The sequence below is a fragment of the Macrosteles quadrilineatus genome, unplaced genomic scaffold (assembly GCF_028750875.1).
Source record: "Macrosteles quadrilineatus isolate MER2022 unplaced genomic scaffold, UCM_ALF_1.0 Scaffold_11__1_contigs__length_5352618, whole genome shotgun sequence".
In the NCBI taxonomy this organism is placed as follows: Eukaryota; Metazoa; Arthropoda; class Insecta; order Hemiptera; family Cicadellidae; genus Macrosteles; species Macrosteles quadrilineatus.
The window spans coordinates 2,013,489-2,037,925 of NW_026542604.1; the positions used below are offsets into that span (position 1 = coordinate 2,013,489).

Genomic DNA, 24,437 nt, shown 5'->3' on the forward strand with positions numbered 1-24,437 from the left:
AAATATCCAACACTATTTCCATTACCATATTAATTATGACTTGAGTTAAGATTTTCCCTGCTAGCCGTTTTAGAAAATGCAATGACACGATAAGTAGAAGTGGACAGTTTTCTCTCCCGTCATTCATTCCAAATAAATTATTTGCTGGCGGAGACGAGAAAGCATATTCAAATCTTAAGTTTTATAACCCCATAAGAAGGAAAGATTATAATTACCCAGTTTAAATCCGAAATCGGATTGTAACCTCTTAAACTAAGCTCGAACAAGACATCCGCGACTTATCACAAAGAAGCTCTCCAAATAGGACAAAGAACCGAAAACCTGTAAAAAACCGATACCTCAGTGTAATTCGTATTGACAAATCCCATCAGGTGGAAGACAAAGACAAAAGGAAGCGTGGGCTACTCGACATGGGGGGATGAATGAACACGTAACATTATCGGCGTCAACATGTAACATGGCTGCCAGGACGATTACGGCGGCGAGGTCGGCCAGCCGGCAACTGTCGCAAGGCATCAACAGGTGGTTTGGAAACGCGGGCAGGAACGCGATGGGCCTGTAGTCGACCGGTCCACTCTTTACTCCCGCTCAGGGAAGATGCTGACATCCATTGTCTTCAGTATATTCAGCATTTCAGTTGGTTTGGAAATATTTTTGTTTTGAACCAAGATTCAATCCTGGAAAGTACTCTTGTTTGTATTACTTCACTGCGATCCCTGTATTGATTTCTTTTAAGAACGCGTTACCTTTGCTAGGAGAGTTCAATGGGTTGAAACGTATTTCCATAATTTTTTTTTCATAAATCCACAAATACGTATTTCCATTGCTTATGGTTTTTCCGATGATTTGTCAAAGCAACCGCAGAGTTCTGAGAGTTCTTACAAAACTTCGTGAGGAATGAAATCTTGGGGATGCGGATTACTATCCCCCGGTAAACCACCCCCCCAGGTGAAACGTGACGTCACGAAATCTGCAGACTAACCAATATGGGAGCCGTGTCCGTGACTGGAATACTACCCCCTAGCAAAATAAGATGCAATGTAATTGAAATTTTGAATTCGAATAATTCCGTTTGGTAACAGAAAAGCTATGTGGGGAATTTCAGACAGAATTTTGAAATGTTACAGCAAGTTTGGTTGGTTTAGTTTAGAGCAGTTTGACAACGAAAACTCAGTGTCCGTGACTGGAAAACTGCCCCCAAGATCTATGACATCAATATTACGTAGGAACTTGCTTAGGGGTATTTGTCCGGGGGGTAGACTTCCGGCGACCCAAAATCTTGATCAATACACTTTTGGAATTACCATAGATCATTTATGATATTACTCCACTGCGAGCTCCGCATTTAATTTATTTCCCTAACAGATTACCTAGCTAGGATCGTGCTCAAAGGCTAAAAAGACTGACACACATTTTCTCCTAGCTTCTGGTTCAGTCGAGGGGTTTTCAAAGCAAAGCAACCACCGAGTTCTGATGATGAATGAAATATTCATAATAAAACTTGTGGATATTACTCCATCCGCTCAGTACTGTATTTTATTTAGTTCCCTAGTGGATTATTTTGCTAAATATCTGATCAATGGATGTTTAAAGTTGTTCAAAGGTTTATTGCGGACATTTTCCATCATGATGGTGAAAAACAATACACAACGTTTCAGGATCTGGAATCTGATCCCGTCCTCAGGTGAAAAAACGTAACTAACACATTACAACTAACAATACACAAAAAGCCCAACCTATGTTGGGATACACTACAGAGAGTAGCAGTCAAAAATATAACTTAGGTTGCAGGTTATAACCTAAGATATATTTTTTGACTGCTACTCTCTGTAGTGTATCCCAACATAGGTTAGGCTTTTTGTGTATTGTTAGTTGTAATGTGTTAGTTACGTTTTTTTAACCGGAGGACGGAATCGGTTTCCAGATCCCGAAACGTAGTGTATTGTTTTTCGCCATCGTGATGGAAAATGTCCGCAATAAACCTTTGAAGAACATTAACTTACCATCACCAAAATGGACTTTAAGCAAAGGATGGTTAAGGTATTATCCACAAGCCTCTACCTTTGTTAATAGTTTTTCAGGCAACCGCAGAGTTCTAACAAAACCTAATGACGAACGAAATTTTTATCAAAACTCATTGTTAAAGCATTTTGATGTTAAGTCAACATGCTTAAACAATTGTTCGTCACAGTAACAAGACCGCAAAGAGTCCACACAAATAATGTCTATGTGTATTGATTCGCACTTGAAATAGATAAAATAAAATATCACGTTCATTCCGTTTATAAAATATCTGGAATAAGCACTCATGTAACAAAACTATTCCTAACCACCCAAGCGTGAATGACTGATACACAGAGCATGAGCGATGTGTGCCCAATGCGGCCGTTAGGACAAAATATACTACCTCGGAACACAACAAGTTCAAAACAGAGAGATCTAACAGGATAATCTAAAGTGACCAAAACAAAATAAAGAGTTGCTCAGCAAGGCTACAAGTGTAGACATCTCCTCGTATGGAGGACACCCTGCTGGGAACAGTCGTCCAGTATATTAGTGACACCTTCTCCAAAACTGGCGCGACTCTCCACATAAACATAAACCATCACACACGTGCTACGTGCAGGCTATCTCAGTTATTCATCGCTTGACACTACCAGTTGACAAAGGGTATGGGTATTGGTGAATGGTGACACATTCTCCAACACTGACGACATCGAAATTTTTAACCAAAAATCATCACTGTTATAGTTGGACTATCCTCATCTTAAGTGGTTCTAGCTCCACAGTAAGCACTTTGATATTATTTATTGACGAACCTCCAGGGAATTTTACTACCTCAACTTAAGGTACGGCGGTTGACCTTGCAGGAGTTTCTCTGCCATTTCAGCATCACAGAATGAACGTCTGGTTGAATATAGAATAGCAAGGTTTACGTCTCGAATCCTATCAAACTGGTTCATCTACTACCGGTGGCAACAGCTCAACAATAACTGTTTCTGATAAAAGTTATATACTGTTATAGTCATAGTGGCACATGAATTATTGATTGAATTACTGGGTACCTACAGCCAAGTTTTTGCTGAAGGGATAATTTCTGCAGCTGGATATAGATTTGATTTAAAATAGATACAGATATATGAACCTCGCTAATATAGAAATCACTTAGGGATTTCATATCAAAACCCTGAGGTAAACAGCTCAGGAGAAATGAAGGAAGGAGGTTAAGTGTCACTTTTACAACCTCCATATCTCATCTAAAAACTCGATAAATCCTCTTTGTCCGTAGGTCAAAACCCATCTGCTTAGACTTATAGAGATTGACCTCTGCCACACTATTTCCTCGGGAAATGTCTCAACAAATTATAATAACTGTCGCCATATGGGAAGTCCCATGCAGTACGATACTGCCATAAACACGGGTGCCACCATGATCGCGGGGTCAGCACCACAAGGGTTTATTGGACGACGTTCTTGTTGGCAGCGGAGAAAAATGTGTTTTGTGGTGGTCATCAACAGTTACGACCAACGCTTCGGAGATGGACACCAGACTCGTGGATTGTTAACTTGACAGGTGGAAGAGTACAACAAACGCAATTTGAGTCAAATATGAACATTTATCAATGTTTATACGTCATCATCGGTGCTGTTTATCAGGTAGTGTAGTAGGAGTTTAAAGAGAGGTGTAAAGTATAAAGTAAAGAGGTAATGAAGAGGTATAAAGGGGTGTTATCACATTCACAAGCATAAGAAAATTATTGTAAATCACAAAAATTGGATAATACTAGCTATTAAAACCATGAATTGGTAGCTATGATAGATTACGCTTAACTTTATCATGGAACTGGTAAAAAGGTTGATCTCCCCAAGTTCATTTAGACCCAGAGGGCAGTTTGTTGTTTGGTATTTTGTTTTTGCATTTAGCTTATTTTAACAAAATAAACATTTTAATTATAAACCATAGCTTAACCGTATTATAACCATAGACACGAATCACTCACACAAATCGTAAAATCTACCTTAATAAAAGGGAAAAATATTTATTAATAGAACATCGCTGTCTAAACGTTACCAAATGAAAACAGATAAAAAGGCTATAGATAGCAATAGATTTTAAAACAGAACGAGACGTCTTCTTGCACTATTAAAAGTCAATGGCAATAGATAGTGGAGTCACCCGTTTAAAATTCCTTGCATTAGGATATTTTTTACTCTAGACTAATTTATCCAATAATAATTTAATTCAATACTACATGAATACCTCGCAGAAGCGTCTACACTTCTAATCATAGCCCTGTTAGACCTAATCAAGTCTGCATATTATCGTCATTCTCTCAATTGCCTGATCGTTCTCCGCCGCAGCGCCGCCCTCAGATTGCAGATACGCCCCTGGCGATGTTGACATCCGCCCCCTCGAGGGCGCCCCCTGAGTGTTTGGCAAATATTGGCGAGTCCATTTTTGACCCATTACTCTCCCCTCGGCTCCTTTGCCGAGGGCGGAATATGGAATAGTGAGGGACCGATGAGTGATCCTTGAGGAGCGCCCTTGACGATTGTAGAGCTCCTGGGTTCGGGGTTTCTGTCTATCGAGCCATTGCGAGAAACAGCAAATGCAATGATGTGTGTGAATGTTTCAATGAAATAACTAAAATCGCCTTTAACGCTGTTCAAACCCCATATTTTATTGTTAATGATTGAATCCGTCCTTCACGCACCAAATTAGGAGGTTCATACAATTATGGTTGCAACACACACATAAGATTATCTTGCCAATCTACCGATGCAAAGCTGTTCGGTGTAGACGGATTGATTTGTTTACAGCTCACGGAAACAAATTTGACTGGGTAAAGAGGAAGTTGTACAAAATCGAATTGATGGATTTGATTTTATAATCAATTGTTCGTATGTACCAATATTTCCTAAAGCAGATTACACTTTTCTCTTCTGCATTCTCACCCCACTACGAGGCATGAGTAAGCGACTAGTGTACAAAAACCAGTAAAATAGTAGGCAAATCCTTTTTTTCTTAACTTTTCAAATGAGTAAAACCATGTCAAGTTTAATCGTCTTCAAAAAAGTAAAAAAGCCATCCAATGCAAAAAGAAATGTCTTTTTGGAGCGCTAAACATAACAAACGTTTACCATAAATTTACTAGACAGTGAGTAACAACACGTCAACAATGGCCTATCAACGCAAGGGGACATTGAGGAACGCGAAATAAAGTTGGCAGCAGTGGAGTGACATCAGCTGAGCAGGGAAGACAAGTGGTCCAGCTGTCGAGCCATTCATCATCAGCTGATTGAACATCTATTACCCTAATGATGTGTTTGGTTAAGCCGAGCTATTAGTCTTCGACGTATCATAACTGTCTTGTTTTCGGTGGTTGATGACCGCTCTCGTACCCTTCTGGTTTATTTTTTAGTCCAAGAAAAAACTGAGGCGCTAAGTAGTCACCGGACCTGCTGGTCGATGCGGAGATTCAGTTACAGGGAGCGTTTTACTTCAGTATATTGTAATCAGAAACATGTTTCTTAAGGAGAATCTTTGGAATGATCAGATTGAGTTGAGTAGAATAACGATTCGTCTGAATCAGAGAATATTTTAGTCTTTAATGGCCCGAATATTTGACATCCCCACATGAGACAGGCCATCACAATTGTAAGTTCTTAACAAAATTTCAACTATTAGATCTGCCACGACTGTGTTAGTGTACGGTAGACAAACTATCACTACTGTATTGATATGTCGAACATTTTGAGCTAATTTTAGCAACAAGGAATACTTTCAAAAAGTGGGTGTTGTTTGTCAGAAAGGCGTATCTACGAAAAGATTGGGCACGATCAGGCGAATCTCCGGAACGAATAACTCAGACAAACACGGGTGCAAAAACCCAACTACGAAAAGTACTACGATAAAAATATGTTTTGGAGTTATGCCTTTCAAATGATAAATTTTTGGGTTATGACTGAGCATTCTTTCAAATGTTGCTTTTCAAAATAATTTGCAAACCACCGCATGAATTTAGCAAAAGCTATATATTTGTTGTAATTATTTTTTAACAGTTCGGTGAGGGTCGGCCTAGGACAGCGACAGCTTGACGTGTGTTTACGTTCCCTGATATACTCCAGCTGCTGCTCCCTCTTGAACTTGAACACTTAACACAACTAACGAGCTACTGGACATCGTTTTGTTGAAATATCCTCCGATTATGCTAACTGTCCCAGGCAAACGAGAGGACGGGGACCGGGCCACTACATCACCGCACCGATTGTTGGAGTGAAGGAGTTTGTGTGGTGCGCTATCGGCTATCGAGTACTTGTTACTATCGGATATTTAGTCAGTCCAGATACTCAATCGAGAAATTTAGAGTAATATAAGGGCAAAGGTTTGATAATCACAAAACCAATGCAAAAAGTGAAGGCGATTCACCTGGATCTTACGTGTGTTGCACTATCGAATACTTGTTACTATTGAATTATTTATTCGGAGTAAGAAATCACACTCCAGTCCGATGGATGATTCCAAGGTAAAAAATATACTCGGCCTTTCGGCTGATTCTATTTTGGTCATTGGTTTTATTTTGGAGGCAGTTTTTAAAGTTTCAAAAGTATTTTTGACGTTAGATTGAATTATCGCATTGTGTACAGGGATTGTTGCTGTCGGCTACGCTCTTCGAGAAAACTGCATGATTTAGAGAACAAATATTCAAACATTGCCGAGATTCGAATTGACTGAAGCAGAATAAACAAAATAGAAAGTCGGCCAGGTAATGTAATATCTACGTTTGACATTGAAGTAATCGGTGTGTTCAAGTTTAGTATCCAAGGTTGTGCAAGTTACTTACTGTTTTACTATCCAAACAACAGTTTGAATAGATTATGGGCTTAAAACTAGCTGAAAAGTACTGAAATTAAAGAAAATATATACAATTTGGTGTTCTTACACCGTAGCATGTATATGTGAACTTGACGACTCGTTGATATTGACGTCAAGGTCCATCTGATAGATATTTCAACACGATCACGTCATGTATCAAGGCTGACGCGCCTAATTTGGTGGAAAAGACATTTTCCTGAACACGAATTCAATCCCACACCGCAAAGAGGTACAAGCACTGCAAAAACAGACATCAAAGACTAGCCAAATACTGAACCAGCGTATCAGCGTATTATTTAAACATTGTCCCTGCGCGTAGAGCTAACAAATGTCGATTTCTTAAGGGCCTCCTCAGTTACCTATACAATTTGAACATGTATGGTTCTTCTAACAGGTATTACTTAGTTTCTTCATATTTTATGTATATTTTTTACTTGATGTAAGTTTAATAGTCTCTTTAATTAAACTAGATATGAGTGGTTAAAGTACTCCCATATTAACCAGGAGATTGCCAGTTAGATCCTGAGAACAGTCATAAGCTTTTTAATGGTTCGAAACAGGACCCAGTTTCCCTTAATTGTTGGGCTTTTAAGAAATGGACCATGACCGGCTAAAGAGCTAGCTGAACAAGATTCAAGATTCATTCAAAAATCATCCCTCACTCATGATTTGCTCATGATCATCCCTTACATTTGTACCCTGGTGTTCGGGGATTGAAAAATCTAATCTAATTAAATCTAGGGTTACTTAGTACTAAAGACCATTAGAAAATCATCCTATGTCTCATCCTTTTGTTTTGTATAGCGTACTGAGAATCAAGAGTACTTTAAAGTTTAAGGAATAGTAACTATACCTGAATAACAGATATGACCCTTTTCCAATGTTTATATTACTTTTCTGAGTTGTCCATCAATAATCTTAACAACAGTTCAGGGTCTCAGGATCATAGACTACCAACACCAGAATGAAAGGCGAGAACTAATGCGAACCCATTCCAAGTTTTCCGCGAAACAGGTCCGAACTAGACAAGAACCCCCACACCTCCAGACTGCTCAGTGCTATCTACAAACACAATCACAACAGATTCCATCGCATCGCCGTATACCACGAGCCCACTCCTAGACCTGTAACCACAATTGAGAGATCCCGAGCCTCATACATCACCCGGTCTTATTAGCCACCCAGGCTCTCCGGGCTGGGACTCTGCGAAACAAAACACACAGGACTTGACGGCCTGACCCCCATCCCTGTCGCACTTATACTAATTTTATCGCTCGCTCTCTGTCTAACTCAGCGGCGACGTGGAGTTATTGTCCCGGGACCTGCTGGACCAGTGTCGGGGCTCTGCCCCCTCGCCGTGTGTCACCCGCGGCCGAGGTCGCATTCCGTACAATACTGTAGATGTACTGGGTCATATTGATAACTCGGTGGGGAAATCGTTAATATGATTGTAGAACTGAATAGTATAGGAGTGTCAATAATCTTTGGCCAAATCCCGGTGTCACAGCCTAGCCATGCTCGATAATGGATTTATCATCCTTCGGGATCAGCTGAAGACGATTGTATGGTCGGTCTAAATATGGAGGCATTCTTAATTCTATGGTGAAGGAAGTTTTCTCATAGAGCTATCTTAACAATCGGAAGGTCACCGGTTCGATCCTGAGAAAGTTGGAAAGTAGCTTTGAGATTATCCAAACTGGACCCAGCTATCCCTTATCACGAGGTTTTCAATATTTAGTCTAGGTAAAAAAAAAAAAAAACTACTCATCTTAGTCTTAGAGTATGTTAAGGAGGATATTTCATTCTTTTACTTGGCGGAAGACAATTTTAAGATTTGTTCTATCTCGCTTATGTAGAGAGTTGTATACCAATGGGGTTTAAAACAAAATTTTAACAAAACCGGTGTTCGAACGTTTATAATAACGTCTTAATGGCTTAGGTATGATTGCCTCTTCGAAGGTTACTCGGGAAGACCAACTTCTTTATTTCACGAGATTTCATCGCGATGCTGGAGGAAGGACTACGCATATTTCGGTTCGGCGTAGTACCAAGATCCCCTAAACAGCGTTGGGAAGCTTTCTTTAGGTTTGGATTAATAAAAAGTGATTGATTTCTATCAACAGTCATAACCAACCAGTTGAAAATAGAACACTTCATTAAAAACACGTAAAAACTAAGCTTTACAAAATTTGACAGTAGAGAGAGGATAATTCAGTTCCTTACTTACAAATTAAGAACTTTGCCGATTTCCACCAAAATGTAGGCTCAGTTTTCAGTCTATACCCTACGGGAAAACTTCATCTGTAAAACTTATAACGTAGAACAGATTACATAGAGCCTTATAAAATATCGCGTTCTAAATAACCGTAAACTGATCGAATAACAAGTTAAACCTAACCTTGAAAAAACAAATGCAGACCTAATTCGCTTTTACTGGTCACCAAAGCACGTGACTTAAATTTTAACAATTCAGTAAAAAAAAACCCACAGATTTCTAAGGAAATCCACTAAATTCTCAGATATATTTCCCTCTCAGTCGTTGTCCTACCTAAAAACGTGATCTGTATCGGTTACTGCCAGATGTAGGCGCAGGACAATATGACACACACTCCTCAGATGGAATGTGTGATAACGCTGGAATGAGCCTGGAAGGACCAAGACCAGGTCTTCTACAGCCACTGCGGTCTAGGTGTTGATCCTTGGGGATATTGTATTTGTGAAACTCTCGTGGATGCCAATTATTAATCTAACCATCACGATCAAAAGTTCGATATTGGTTATAAGGAATGTCAGAGGCTGGCAACATTTAATACAACAGGAATTAAGCATTTTACAGGGAGTTAAATCAAAACAAAATACAGAATATGAAATCGGCTAACTATTTTTGAATAAAAAAGCAATTCGATCACTTCGTAGTCATGTAATGAACTGATACAGAATACACGTATAGGTAGAACTGACAAATGAAGGCAGAACATTTTTAGGTGTGTACTGTTATATACTGAAATATATGTTAAGTACTTACTGGAAATCTATATTTTGTTTGAAGTGTTTACCTGCAACAGAAACGATCAAAATTAAAAAGGTGAAATGTTGAACGAAAAATCATAAACTTGAGTCATATATACAAATATCCATTAGTACATATGTTGAAAATTGTGTAACTTATCGATACCTCTCGATTCGGCGCCGAATCGATGTCATCCTTAGGGCGGTACTCTGTACATGGACATAAAACCATAGATTAAGAATACACACTAAGGGAGTATTCTTAATCTATGATACAACCTAAGCATACGCTCCTCGTACCGGCAAAAAATTGTAATAAAATTAACACTGCACTTCACTTTGAATTACAATGTAGTACAACGGCGTTGCCAGTTTTGTCTGGCCGCGGCTTTTTGGATAATTTTCACTTGGGTTACAGTAGGTTTTTTTTTATAAATGTATCTATTCGGTTACTATTTAAAGAAAAAACGTCTGTTGTCCAAGTTGCGATTTTGGAGCGGGTTTATTGTTCTGACTAGTGAAACAGCTGGTCTTGGCAGTAACAAAGCTACACAAGGCATCCCACTTCATCCTACGCTAATCCTTCACTTACTTATATTTAGGTTAAAATACGCATCAGGTGGCATCCCCATCTCAATTCGTAATACTGTCTCCTTACTAAATTGTACAGTATAAAGTATTTAACAACGAATTTGTAGTATTAATAAGCAACTAGTTTTGGTACAAACAACTTACATGTACAGCCTGAGGATGGCACCTATTTATCGACAGAAACACGCACCGAAGTAGTAGCAGTCCAGAAGCGTTACCCCAACACTACCCGCGGATGTTGTGATGGTCCCCCACAGTTACACAGCGACCCCCGCAGAGTCGGCAAACATAATCTTCCGACAAGTAACAGCGACTCTCAATCCCGCGACTGTACCTGCACACTGCACAGGTGTTCCAAAATCTCCGAAACCGACTGTCCAACAAACCGTCTACTTTACTACCTCAATAAAAGACTGGATCGAGACCCGAGAGTAAATGTGTTTGATGTGGACACGCGTTAAGTCCTGTGTTTTTTCGATGCTGTGTGTGTACGTGTGTGTGTCATAACACCAGCACGAGTCGCCGGCCACTCAGGCACATCTTTATAGGCCGGGGCGACTTGTAGACAAGACTTGTAGCTGTATTGTGTATGTATGTGATGGTGGCGCGTTGACGATCCTGTCGACAAGCGTCTCCGTGTATACCACTTGTAACGGAGATAGCGGACTTGTAGGCGGGACGATTTTATGAGGATGCAAAGCCGAGGCTTGGAGGTACTAATGAGGTGCATTGGTTCGGAAGAATGCAATTTTGAATATCGATCTTTATTTAATGCTTCGCACGTCGCACGAGAGTTTAAGTTTGATTACATTTGCTTCTTTTTCTCAAAACATCAGTAATGTAATGTTAATGAACATTTGAAATTTTAGTACCAATATCGATCTCCGTCAGGTTGGTATTGCCATGAACACCAACCAATAGCTGGGAAGCTGAGTATTATAGTTATTTTTAGTCCTCACGTAATAAGGGCGACCGCTCCGCTCCTAAAGAAGATGGAAAATATTTAGAAATTAGAATCTAGAAAAAACCCAAGACAATTCTGTACCTAAGGTTCATCATTGGGCTTCAATAAATACAAAGAATTGTCTAGTCTTCGTTGAAAAACAAAAAACAAAAAAAAGGCATCTCAATCCATTCTACTATCCATGCGTCACTAGTATTTGGGTTTAAACATGCCCAGTTGTGACTCTATCCTAGTTGGTAAATTACCTCTACTTGACTATAGCCGTCTCACTATGCAAGTACCGCGTCCTTTACCTTCATCTCAATTCTTCATTAGGCGACTGCCTTTAACATAAGTGTATAATCAATCAACAGTCGATCTATTGGGAATCTTCAAAAGAACACGTAAGGCAACATCAAGATCCACACCGTACGTTTTAGGGTGTATGCAATTCTAAAGAGTTAGAACAGAACTCCCTTAGACAACAAAGAGTGCGCGGAAGGCTGGCAGGAGGTTGTTTGACGTCTACCGCTCTTTCCCTAGTGACAGCCCAGGACGACCAAAGCCACCCCGCTGTGCTGTCTTCGCTGGCTGTCGACCATCCGATTGTTGTTGCGAGGGGAGAGCTAACAGAGCTTCACATGAAATATCTGGTCGCAAAGTAGTCTACACTTTATTGTGCAAGATCATTAAGTTTTTTCATCCTCGGTCAACCACCCCGAGCCGTATTTTACCCTAGAGATCCAGTAATCGCTTTTCAACTTCTTGGCAAACTTCCTTCATCACTTTGGATATGTTCTACACAGGTGATATTATTGAATTTTTAATAAAACTTGTTTGTTATTCTTCCGTGACTATTTATGAAAACACGATGATCAAGGAAAACTGGCTGTCGGACCATTGAAAAGGACTTTTCTCACGGTCGAATCGGCGATCGATTGTTAAGCGAAGACTATAACCACTCAGATACCCAGAAGGCGAGAGTGTATATTATTAGTGGGACCTTCTGGAGATGAGGGTAATAGTACAGTTCACACATTGCATTAGGAGCCGAATGTGACAGATCTTTACCCCGACCAAGGAAACTACATACAATCACTAAACAAAAATATTAACCTACAAGAACCTATGAACAAAAGATGATAAACACGTTAAAAAACCTACTGCAATAATACACATTCAAAATGAGTCATTGTATAAAATCATGCAATGAATGAAATAGCTTATTATTATTTTCGCTAAGCAAAGATAACGATACAAATTATGAAGTTACTTATGTAGTAAAAGTTACTGAGTAAATACTGAATTGATTAGGTGGTTGATTATGCGATTGATTATGCCTAATGTGCTACCCATGCATATAATATAAACCACACAAATTAACAGCTGATTAACCCGACCAAAAAAAGGTGATCTTCAATCGGGACGGCAAAGAGCTAAAAGAAAACAGCTGATAGCAAGAAGCCCCGTTCACACGGGGCGAGTTTACAAGCTACACGCCCGCTTTTTTACACGCAGCTAGTAAAATAGCTCAGTGTTAACGACGTACTCGCTCAAAAGCTGCTTGTAAAAAAGCTCTGGAAAAAGTTGACGCTGCCGCTACTTTACACGCCAACTCGCCAGCTTTTGAGCGAGTAGGCGTGTAAAGTAGCCCAGTGTGAACACGGTTGCTTGTGCTTGTGCGCTTGTTACTCAAAGATGTTGGAGGATTTGGTTCAAGCCAGCAACTGAGCGAGTGGAAAAAGCATCGTGTGAACGACTACAAGCGCACTCGCCGACTCGCCGGCGTCTTTCTACACGTCTGCGAGTTGGCGAGTGGACAAGCTCCGTGTGAACGAATACAAGCACACTCGCCAACTCACCGGCTTCTTACACGCTGGCGTGTAGCTTGTAAACTCGCCCCGTGTGAACTTTAGAGCGATAACAATTTTCCATTATGATACCACAGCTTCTGTCATGATAGTCATTGGAGATTGTGCAATGTGTATACTGTATAGGCCTACTTGATTATCAAAATACCTTGGTTGCTATGTGCAACAACGGGATAAATAGTGAGGCAGTGTTACACTAAACATTTTGTGGTGTAACTAATACCTTAATATGATTCAATTTTAGAGTGTTTCACGAAGAATTTTTCAAAATTTCCACTTGATAAATCATTCTAAAATAGCCTAGGGAGGGAAACAGGTCCGTGACGTAGGAAGTGATGAAGGAAGTAGTAAATGCGAGCAGTCCGGAGTGTGGGGACTGTTTATGACGATAAGATTAGGGTATCTGCAATCCTAAAATGCCATGGGAAGGGAGGGAAACAGGTCCGTGACGTAGGAAGTGGTGAAGGAAGTAGTCAAGGCGAGCTGTCCGGAGTGTGGGAACTGTTTATGACGATTAGATAAGGGTATGGGCTATCCTAAAATGCTATGGGAAGGGAGGGAAACAGGTCCGCGACGTAGGAAGTGGTGACGGAAGTAGTCAAGGCGAGTTGTCCGGAGTGTGGGAACTGTTTATGACGATTAGATTAAGGTATCTGCAATCTTTAAATGCAATGGGAAGGGAGGCAAACAGGTCCGCGACGTAGGATGTGGTGAAGGAAGTAGTCAAGGCGAGCTGTCCGGAGTGTGGGAACTGTTTATGACGATTAGATTAATGTATCTGCAATCTTTAAATGCAATGGGAAGGGAGGGAAACATGTTTGCGACGTAGGAAGTGGTGAAGGAAGTAGTAAAGGCGATTAGTATGGAGTGTGGGAACTGTTTATGACGATTAGATTAACGTATCTGCAATTCTGAAATGCTATGGGAAGGGAGAAAAACAGGTCCGCTACGTTGGAAGTGGTGAAGGAAGTAGTCAAGGCGAGCTGTCCGGAGTGTGGGAACTGTTAATAACGATTAGATTAAGGTATCTACAATCTTAAAGTGCTATGGGAATGGAGGGAAACAGGTCCATGACGTAGGAAATGGTGTAGGACGTTGTAAAGGCGAGCCGTGTGGAGTTTGGGAACAGATTTATGTATCTCCGATACAAGACTGCTTTCAGAGTGAACTAATGATTTTCTCCGAGCAAAGCTCGGTCCCCAGGTACTTGAAATTGAATCAAGAAGTGCTGATAGCAATAGAAAGCCTATGCTCAGCTCACTGTAGGCAGTTGACCCGCATCTGATTGTAGGATACAGCACGACTCACACCTCGACCATTCCACCTCAGTTTTATTGAGCTTCATCCAATCGACAAATCGACGATTCGTGAGACGATCTACGTACCAAGTACACTTAGGGCACGTCTTCAATCCTTATACAGTTTAATTGTCATCATGAGAAGTAAAATAGCATGTTTACATGTCCTGTGTGGGCTTGTCGGAAGCTTAGCTTCATTTAACGAATTTGCCAGTCCAACAAGTTCTATCGCCTTCATCGGTTCTGTTATACATAATCCACTAATGTGATGACATTTTGATAGAAGATTTAGTTTTCGAGATTAAAGAATGTAGCTTAATATCTTTATCATTGAGTTATAAAATCTAAATTTAATCTTAGAAAGAAATTGGTATAGTACAAATACAAATTTTCACTATGTCGAATTTGTCAACAATAATACTAAACATTTCTAAAACTTTATGTTTCGAGGCAATCAACTGGTCCCCAAAGACTGATACATTGTTTTAAAGCTACACTTTGCAAAAAGTAAACTTATCCACATGTTAGATTTTGTAAATACCATCCATGAACTAAAGGTCTCTTCTTTAAAATTCGGTTAGTAAAAGTGAAAAAATCGAAAACCCATAAATTCTCCTAAATAAAGAGACGAGATAAATTCGATTTACAATGCAAAGAACTCTTGACAGCTCAGTCCTACAAAGCGAGATAGTTTTCTAAGAAAACATCCGATGAAAAGAAACAAGTTAGTGATAAACAGGATCACAATAACAACCACTTGGTGAAGCCATCGTAATGCAGGGTGGAGGGTGCGTAATGTTGTAACACCCGAAATCGTCCTATAAGCTAATACAACAACTTACCATTGTACTAGAGGAGGCTATGGTATAGATAATGTAGTGGACGATTATCTTTATACTGTAGTCGATATCACCTCTGGTTTTATTCATAAGCACGGTATAAGAACCAATGCGGTGTGTTGGGAATTGTGTATAACGCAATTAGATCACTAATATCAATTTACAATTTGATATGATAAACTCCAACTCAATATATATTTTAATTTATATATACAAATTAAGAATTTAATTTAATTTTAGCGAATTTCCCATATAGGGAATAAGCTATTACCGTAGTACTCATGGTAAGACCTGGACCCGGGACCGATTTTTTTTTCGTTTTGAGGTCCCTAGAGGCCAAAAATAGCATCCGTTCAAATTCATATATATATATATATATATTTATATATATATGTGTCCGTTAGCGCGATAACTCGAGCAAAAATGATCCGATTTTGATGAAATTTGGTACAAACGTGTAAACCTACGTTTATTCGAACGAGTTCGCGAACCAGCATGATCGGACCATGGGAACGGGGGTTTATGGGGGCTTTTATGGGGTAAAAATGGGGTTTTCCCATTTTTGACCCAAAAAACTTAAATTTTTGCAATTTCTTTACAAACTATTTTGTAGAGCTTAAAAAACAAATAATTTAGTATATTGAAGCGTTATAATGCGCCTAATGGTTGCGGAGAAAATTCAAAAAAAATTGTAAATTTAAAATTCCCATGTTATTCTTATGGAGGATAAGTAAACTGTTGTAGTTTGCTTATTTATTAACATATTTTACCCAAATTTGGAAAATGTTTTTATTTCTTACTAACTATTAACATTTTACATAAAAAAAAACACTTTAACCCTCCCTGTTGCAGCAAACCTAAGTATGTGTTAAACTGATTTGATTTAAATAGGGAATAAATGTGATATTTTTAAGGAGACATTTTAGTGTAAATCCAACCAGGCAAATGGAAATTCGCTTAGTCTGCAGGTTTGCTGCGGCGGGGGTATTAATTTTTACAGTACACATACTGTAAGACTTGAAGCATGTATAAAGGGAGATGCATTACATGCACTTTGCCTCTAGGGTGGACATATTATTCTGGCACTTTACTTTGTTGTAACTATAAATTCCTGAATAGCAACACAGATTTAGCTACTCTGTAAGAACATAAATATGGTTGTCTTCATTTTAGTTGTCCAAACCAAATTTGGATTGATATCAATTAAAAAAGTTCAACAATAAATTAATTTTTGGACATCAATGTCACCAATTACACCATTACCCTTTTAGGGCCCTAATTGTAACTGCTCTGACGCGAAAAATAAAAACTTCCACCAAACCAACCTGAGTCAAGACTCTAGAACAGCCACAGTGGGTTTCCGATGCCAGACGAAGAGGAAGAAGAAAACATTTAAAAGGAAGAAGAAGCAGCAGGCGTAAAAAGGAACTCGGGGAGATGAAGGAGGTGAAGAAACACGAGGAGAAGAATAAGAAGGTGGAAAAGGAGAAGGAGCACGCTCTGCAAAAAGTGTAAGAAAGTGGAGAAGAATGAGTAGAAGAGAGATAATAAGTAAACGAATGTTCGAGAAAAGGCTTGAGAAGGAGACGTAGGGGGAAAAATTCGATAAGAAGAAGAAGGACGATGTGAAAGTGAGAAGAAGCGCAAGGGTGTGGAAAAGCACTAGAATGAGGCGTAGAAGTAGGATGAGGAGAAGAAGCACTAAGTGAATATGGATAGGAAGAGCAATAATGAGGAAGAGGAGTGAATAAAGAAGAAGCACCAGAAAGAGAGGCTAGAGGAACACGAGGAGATGAAGAAGCAGAAGAGTATGTAGAGGATCAGTAGTAGCAGATAGTTTGTGGCTCACCTGGTAGCAGGAGAGGACGTAGAGATCGTTGTTGTAGTACGAGGGTAGAGGGTTGTACAGCATGGTGTCGACGTCCGAGGCCTCCCCCAGACTAACACTGGCCGCCTCCCCAGCCACCTTGATGCATGGACTGTCCTCGTCTGTTGACACTACACTTCCCTACCTCACAAACAACGTCCACTATGTGTCACCCGCTCGCTGACAAAGCTTTGGTAGAAACGAAAGTGCGGATCAAGCGACTATTAGGTAAAATACCAGTTGTAAAGGCTGTTCCTATATATAACTGCTATATATAGCATTTATATAGTCATATATAGCTATATATATATGCTATATATAGCACGTGCGCAAGAGGACATATAATAATTAACTAGCTGTAACCCGCGGGCTTTGCCCCGTTTAACTTCTTAATTTTCAAGATGATTTCGTTCGCATGGCTCAATCACGTCCTGGTTGAAGTTCGTTCGCTACGCTCACTCACCTTTAGGTTGGAGCTCAATTCGAAAATTCGACCAAAAGTATGTATTGTGCAAACTTCACTATTTTCACCCCCTATTTTCACTATTTTGACTACGTTGTAAATCAAACATACGTGATTAGAATTTCTTTAATTTGTTTTGTTGTTCTGTTTATATTTTGTTGCTATTTCGTCACCAAAATTGCAACCCATAAGGCCCATGTTAATGTTTTTTAAATTAAAAATTCATTTTTTTGTGTTGAATTTTAGCCTATTTTAATTTATAAAGGGATTATGCACATCTACAAGCAAATATCTTTCTAACAGCATGCGTAGATTTCCCCTGCGATGCACAGGAGCTGAGAAAACAATTTCAATAAGCATGCTTGTGTATTGATTTATATGATAAGCCCCATGTTAAATCTCCATAAGAAAAGTTGAATTTCCATTTTTTATCCAATTAACATAGCTTAAATATTTTAAAAAATACAAATAAAACCAGCACATATATGACCAATAACTTTTCTTTTGGTACAACCCACGTGTAAATTAGTCCAGTAGTATGGTCAGGGTAGGGTGGCTGTCGTAAGCTTGGCCCCATGTTAAATCAAGATAAGAAAAGTTAAATTTCCATTTTGACTCAATTAACATAAATATTTTGAAAATACAAATAAAACCTGCACATATAGGACCGATAACCTTTCTTTTGGTACACCCAGTGTAATTCCGTCCAGTATTATGTCATAAGTTTTGCATAAGTTTTTTGACATATAAGATTAGTAGCAGGTTTTATAATTGAAGCCGCGAGATTACTGTATATGTTTAATTATCTGTAACTTATGTGATTTGTACTAAAAATCATAATAACATAAGATCTATTATAGCAGTAGTGGAGAACTACCGGTTTTACCCCACTTTAGACATGTTTTTCCCATGTTATTCTTATGGGGATTATTTTTGGCCACCAAATCTAAAATCCTGATCTTTGCCTGCAAATCCCTATAAAAATTGTCAAACCTTATTTCTTAGTTATTCCCCATAAATATATTCGATACTAAGCAAAAATAAAAAAAAATCATTTATTGACCCATGTATGTGTATATGTATAGTAGTATAGTTTGTCGGTGCCGTTTTTTGTGGTTCGAGGTTTTTGTGCCAACTCCCCCCCCCACCCCCTCCCCCCTCACCACTCCCCTCTGCCCCATGCACAATTGCTAGTACATCTACCTATATATGTGATTTTAGAGCAATGTTACTATCACAGATTAAATTACAAACTTTACATACATTCATTTGATGAATTACCTTGTAGTGGCGAATCAGGTTACTTTTGGTGGAGAGCGACACAGAGCAGTGTTGACAGGTGAGCCTCATTTTTATATATAACAAAAAAAATTTGTGCCACTTCTATTTATAGACTTTTCGAAAATTTCAAAATTTTGGAAATTTTAAAAATTTTCAGCTAGAAATTAAAAATTACTTCAACAGATCCAAGACTAGCAAGGAGCAAGCCCAAGGGAGTGACATTTTCACCACGTCACCACTAGAGGCAAGAAGCAGGAGCCCGGAGCGTGCCCACGCCATGAGCCGAGTTCGTGTGCAAACCACGCACATACATGATTTTGAAATAGAAATATAATATATCAACTGGAAAGGGGAATGATAGATGTACTAGCAATTGTGCATGGGGCAGAGGGGAGTGGTGAGGGGGTGAGGGGTGAGGGGGGGAGGAGTTGGCCCAAAAACCTCGCACCACAAAAAACGGCACCGACAAACTATACTACTATACATATACACATACATGGGTCAATAAATGTTTTTTTTTTATTTTTGCTTAATATCGAATATATTTATGGGGAATAACTAAGAAATAAGGTTTGACAATTTTTATAGGGATTTGCAGGCAAAGATCAGGATTTTAGATTTGGTGGCCAAAAATAATCCCCATAAGAATAACATGGGAAAAACGTGTCTAAAGTGGGGTAAAACCGGTAGTTCTCCACTACTTATAGCTACAAACGCGTAATATGGTCACTAAGCATGTTAAATTCATCGTGTAGGTATTACATTTCACATTACAATCTTTTACGAATGTCATCTGGATATTGAACTACCAATATAAGCTATAGGCCTATATTATACAGGGTGAGTTTTAATTGTCCCCCCCCCCAACTTGTTTCTACATTTTATCAAATATCAATCCCAGACCACTTCCAAACATTGTTGGGTAGTAAGTACTTCATTTTGACAAGGTGGTCATTTCCGGCCGCCATCTTGGATCCGCCATATTGGATGCAACATTTTTTTTTCAAATGTAAAGGTGGGGTTGTGACCCATTATTTCGAACTACATTTTTATCCTGATTACAATGCCGCAAACCGTTTTTAAAAATCTTGATTCATTCTAAAGTTACGAGGGCTTTTTAAAACTTTATTTTTAGCCCATTTTAACATTGTGCATTTACAAACTAAGACCATAATCCCAAAATAGTGCTAGATAATGATAAGTATACACTACCAGTAATTGTCCACCTATTTTCACTTGGTTATGACTGATGTATTTTTTTTGGCCGCCATCTTGGATCCGCCATTTTGAAATGTGATAAATTATTTTAAATATGAAGGTGGTGTTGTGACCCATCATTTCGAACTACTTTTTTAATCTGAACTTAATTCCATAATCCGTTTTTCATTTTCATTTTTTGATTTTGAAATATTGACATTTTTAACAAAAAAGTTTTAATATTTCATAAATAAAACTGGATAACAAAAAATGGATTGCGGCATTGAGTTTAGCTTAAAAAAGTAGTTCAAAATGATGGGTCACAACACCACCTTCATATTTAAAATAATTTATCACATTTCAAAATGGCGGATCCAAGATGGCGGCCGAAAAAAATACATCAGTCATAACCAAGTGAAAATACGTGGACAATTACTGGTAGTGTATACTTATCATTATCTAGCACTATTTTGGAATTATGGTCTTAGTTTGTAAATAAACAATGTTAAAATGGGCTAAAAATAAAGTTTTAAAAAGCCCTTGTAACTTTAGAATGAATCAAGATTTTTAAAAACGGTTTGCGGCATTGTAATCAGGGTAAAAATGTAGTTCGAAATAATGGGTCAGAACCCCACCTTTACATTTGAAAAAAAAATTTTGCATCCAATATGGCAGATCCAAGATGGCGGCCGGAAATTACCACCTTGTCAAAATGAAGTACTTACTACCCAACAATGTTTGGAAGTGGTCTGGGATTGATATTTGAAAAAATGTAGAAAAAAGTTGGGGGGGGGGACAATTAAAACTCACCCTGTATAGTAAGTATATGGACCAACTATGGAACTTTTAGTATTAAAATACAAAATATTGTAAAGGAAACTTTCACAGAGCACTATACTGTTAAAATAATTACATTTTATGTAGGGTTCTGTAATTTGTAATATAGGCTTCTGTAATTTGTAATATAGCATAATGTGCACAGTAACAATATGATTTACACTACATTTTAATCTGATTTGATTTAAAAGTGAGCTTAGTCAACATAGATCCGCAATTGACTATTACGAAACATTAAGCTGTAAACGTGCAAATTAGCAAGTACGTGATCTTCAGCATACCTAGTAAACTCGCTAAATTTCAAGTTTGTAGCTCAAATAGATCTTAAATTAATACGAGTTTGGTTATAATCACATACAACATAGTCAATTTCGGAATCTGGTTATATTTTAAATATACAATAGAAAATTTTTTCATCTTTCAGTAATTACAAAATTAGCCTACAATAGATTTCGCAGGGGTGCCCACAAGGGGGGGCCGTGACGCAGACTGCGTCATTGAAATTCTTGGGGGGGGGGGCTCAAAAAATTCAAATGGGGGGGGGGCTAAAGTTAATTGCGACAGTGTTCAACGTGACGACAATCCAAAATACATAACGAAATCGCCAGATAGAAAGTGAATTAATTAATGACAATAGTTATATTATTGAATTAAATTAGTTAAAATAGGATTTTAGGATAGTTTAGGATTCGTGTAGAAAGTTATTATTTAAGATTAGCAAGACGTGAGATCTAAGAGAGGGAGCGCACGGGATGGCTCAACTGCTGTGATAGATAAAAGATAACGCGTGGTACAGACACGTCCAGCTACACCGCGACTTAGAACAGCAGAACGCTTTGTTGAACATAAAGCTCGTTAAAATACAATCAAGTAGCAAGTAGCATAGGCTACAATACTTTACACTATTGTGTAAATACTCGATTATCTGAGTTAATAGGGAGAGGGGGGGAATGAAAAATACGGTTAATCCAATATAGTATAAAAAACAGATGACAAACTCATTAAAACGCTGTAAACAGCCATTAACGTCACGATTTACATTTTTATAAACGAAATTCAATATTGCACAATCATTATTATTGTAAATTTCAAATCATTTATCTTGGTTCAGTTGTACAAACGGCAACGTTTAAAATTGTAGCTAACTCAAACTCAACTAATCACTAGCCAAACATTGCATTGCTATAAATAACGTAAATATTAAAGGAACCTTTAGAAAGTGTTATAAGGTACTGCTCATGATAGACAGAGGCTACCGATAGGTGCTGTATCACAGCATAGGAATTGATGGATAAGTAATAAAAAAATGTAAAATTATATTTAGAGATAATTAAAACACTCTTAAAAAAGAATGTAACGAGAACAATCTTGTTATTCTCTTTCTTTGTTCTTCTGTTCTTTAATAGGTTTCTCTTCAATTCATACACAAATTCAACAAGTCGCCATATTCAGGCCCAGTGCCGGATTTACCACTAGGCCGATTAGGCCGCGGCCTAGGGCCGCAAGCAAAAGGGGGCCGCAGAGGATTGGGAAAAACATTTTTTAGATAAAATTAATAACAAATAATATTTATTTTAAACCACCAGTTTGCCGCGATCACAGGTGACCATAATGATGTCTCCACGGACCGAGGGAGATGTTCACGATTTTGCCGCGGCCTCGGGTGCCTGTGATGATGTCCCGTGATTGCGGCCCGCGGGAGACGTTCACGGTTTAGCCGCGGCCGTGGGTGACGGGGATGTCTCTTTATGATCACAGCCCGCAGGAGACGTTCACGAATTAGATGCTTTATCGAGCTGTCAATGATGATGTCCCCGTGATTGCGGCCCGTGTGCGGGAGATGTTCACGATTTCGCCGCGGTCACAAGTGTCGATGATAATGTCCCCGTGATTGCGGTCCGCGGCAGATGTTCATGATTTCACCGTGGCTGTGAGTGTTGATGATGCATCCCCGTGATTGCGGCCCACGGGAGATGTTTTTTTTCATTCTTTATTTTGTAATTTCATTAAGAATAATACAATGGCGTCATGTTAACGATTTCGCCGCGGCTGGGGGTGTCAATTTGGATGTCCCCGTGGTGGCTTACCGAGGAGGATGTTTACGATTTCGGCACGGCCGTGGGTGACAATGATGAAGTCCTCATGATCGCAGTCCACGGGAGATGTTTTTAACACGAATTTGCCGCGATCGCAAGTGTCGATGATGATGTCCCCGTGATTGCGGTCCGCGGCAGATGTTCATGATTTCACCGCGGCTGTGAGTGTTGATGATGATGTCCCTGTGATCGTGGTTCACGGGAGTTGTTAACGATTTCGCCGCGGCTCGGGGTGTCAATGAGGACGTTCCCGTGATGGCTTCCCGAGCGGGATGTTTAAGATTTCGGCACGGCCGCGGGTGACAATGATGAAGTCGTCATGATCGCAGTCGACGGGAGAGGTTTTTTAACACGACTTTGCCGCGATCGCAAGTTTCAATTATGATGTCCCCGTGATTGCGGCCCGCGGGAGATGTTCACGATTTTACTGCGGTCCCGGATAACTATGATGGCTTTGACTTGGTTTAGGAGAGATGTCCACGATTTCATCCAGGATCACGGGTGTCGATGATGATGTCCCCTTGATGTATTGGAGATAGTCACTATTACTTCCGCGATCGCAAGGAATTTTCACCACAGGGGGAGGGCCGCTCAAGTAATTTGGCCTAGGGCCGCAAGTACCCTAAATCCGGCACTGTCAGGCCTACTCATTGGCCAATCACAGCCTTACTAAAGTTACCATGGTTATCACTCAATCACAGTGTACTAAACATTATCGTCATCATTCCCCAGCTGTTGTATCTGAAATCTGTTGTAACATAGCGCACAGCAGACAGAAGTGTATAACGGAGCAGACGATTGTTGGCGCAAGCGTTGTTTCCATTTCATTTTCATCAAAGGAGCTGTGATGTTTCTAAAGGGAGGGAGATGGGATCGTTATATCGAGAAAGACGCTGACAATTCGTTAAGCAGAGGTTACGAACGCTATATAGATATTCTGGAAAAAAAAATTCCTTTAATTGAGGTGACTTATAATACTCTAATTTTATTTATATAGGAAGATAAGTTTTCCAGTCCTGTACAACACTGATTCACGGTCTTTTCCCTGTAATCAAAATTCAAGTACAACTTGATACACACAGAATCTCCGGTTCCCGACCTGGATGATGGCTAGTTATTTAATTTAATTTACAGTTACATATTAGTACTCGTGATAAATCAAACCCGTTGTAAGCCACACGGTTATTAATCTCACTTGGTTTTGGATTTGCTTACAAACGTGATCGGAAATGGTTAGGGCCTACACAGTATTCTTAAAGAACATTTAT

At 39.2% G+C, this 24,437-nt stretch overlaps 1 protein-coding gene across 8 annotated transcripts in view; it reads right to left on the reverse strand.

Annotated features, from left to right (window-relative positions):
• Positions 1 to 24,437, reverse strand: part of LOC129004781 (eyes absent homolog 2-like) — a 107,525-nt gene that overhangs the window by 53,181 nt on the left and 29,907 nt on the right. For 3 of the 8 annotated variants that reach the window (XM_054433409.1, XM_054433412.1, XM_054433410.1), the window contains exon 2: positions 17,278 to 17,516. The exons of 1 other annotated variant lie outside the window; for it this stretch is intronic. In XM_054433409.1, coding sequence (XP_054289384.1) covers positions 17,278 to 17,340 — 63 coding nt within the window. In that variant the 5' untranslated portion in view covers positions 17,341 to 17,516. Of the gene's footprint in view, positions 1 to 17,277; positions 17,551 to 24,437 lie in introns of all 8 variants that reach the window. 4 more of the 8 variants (XM_054433414.1, XM_054433413.1, XM_054433411.1 and 1 more) reach the window with 3 other exon arrangements.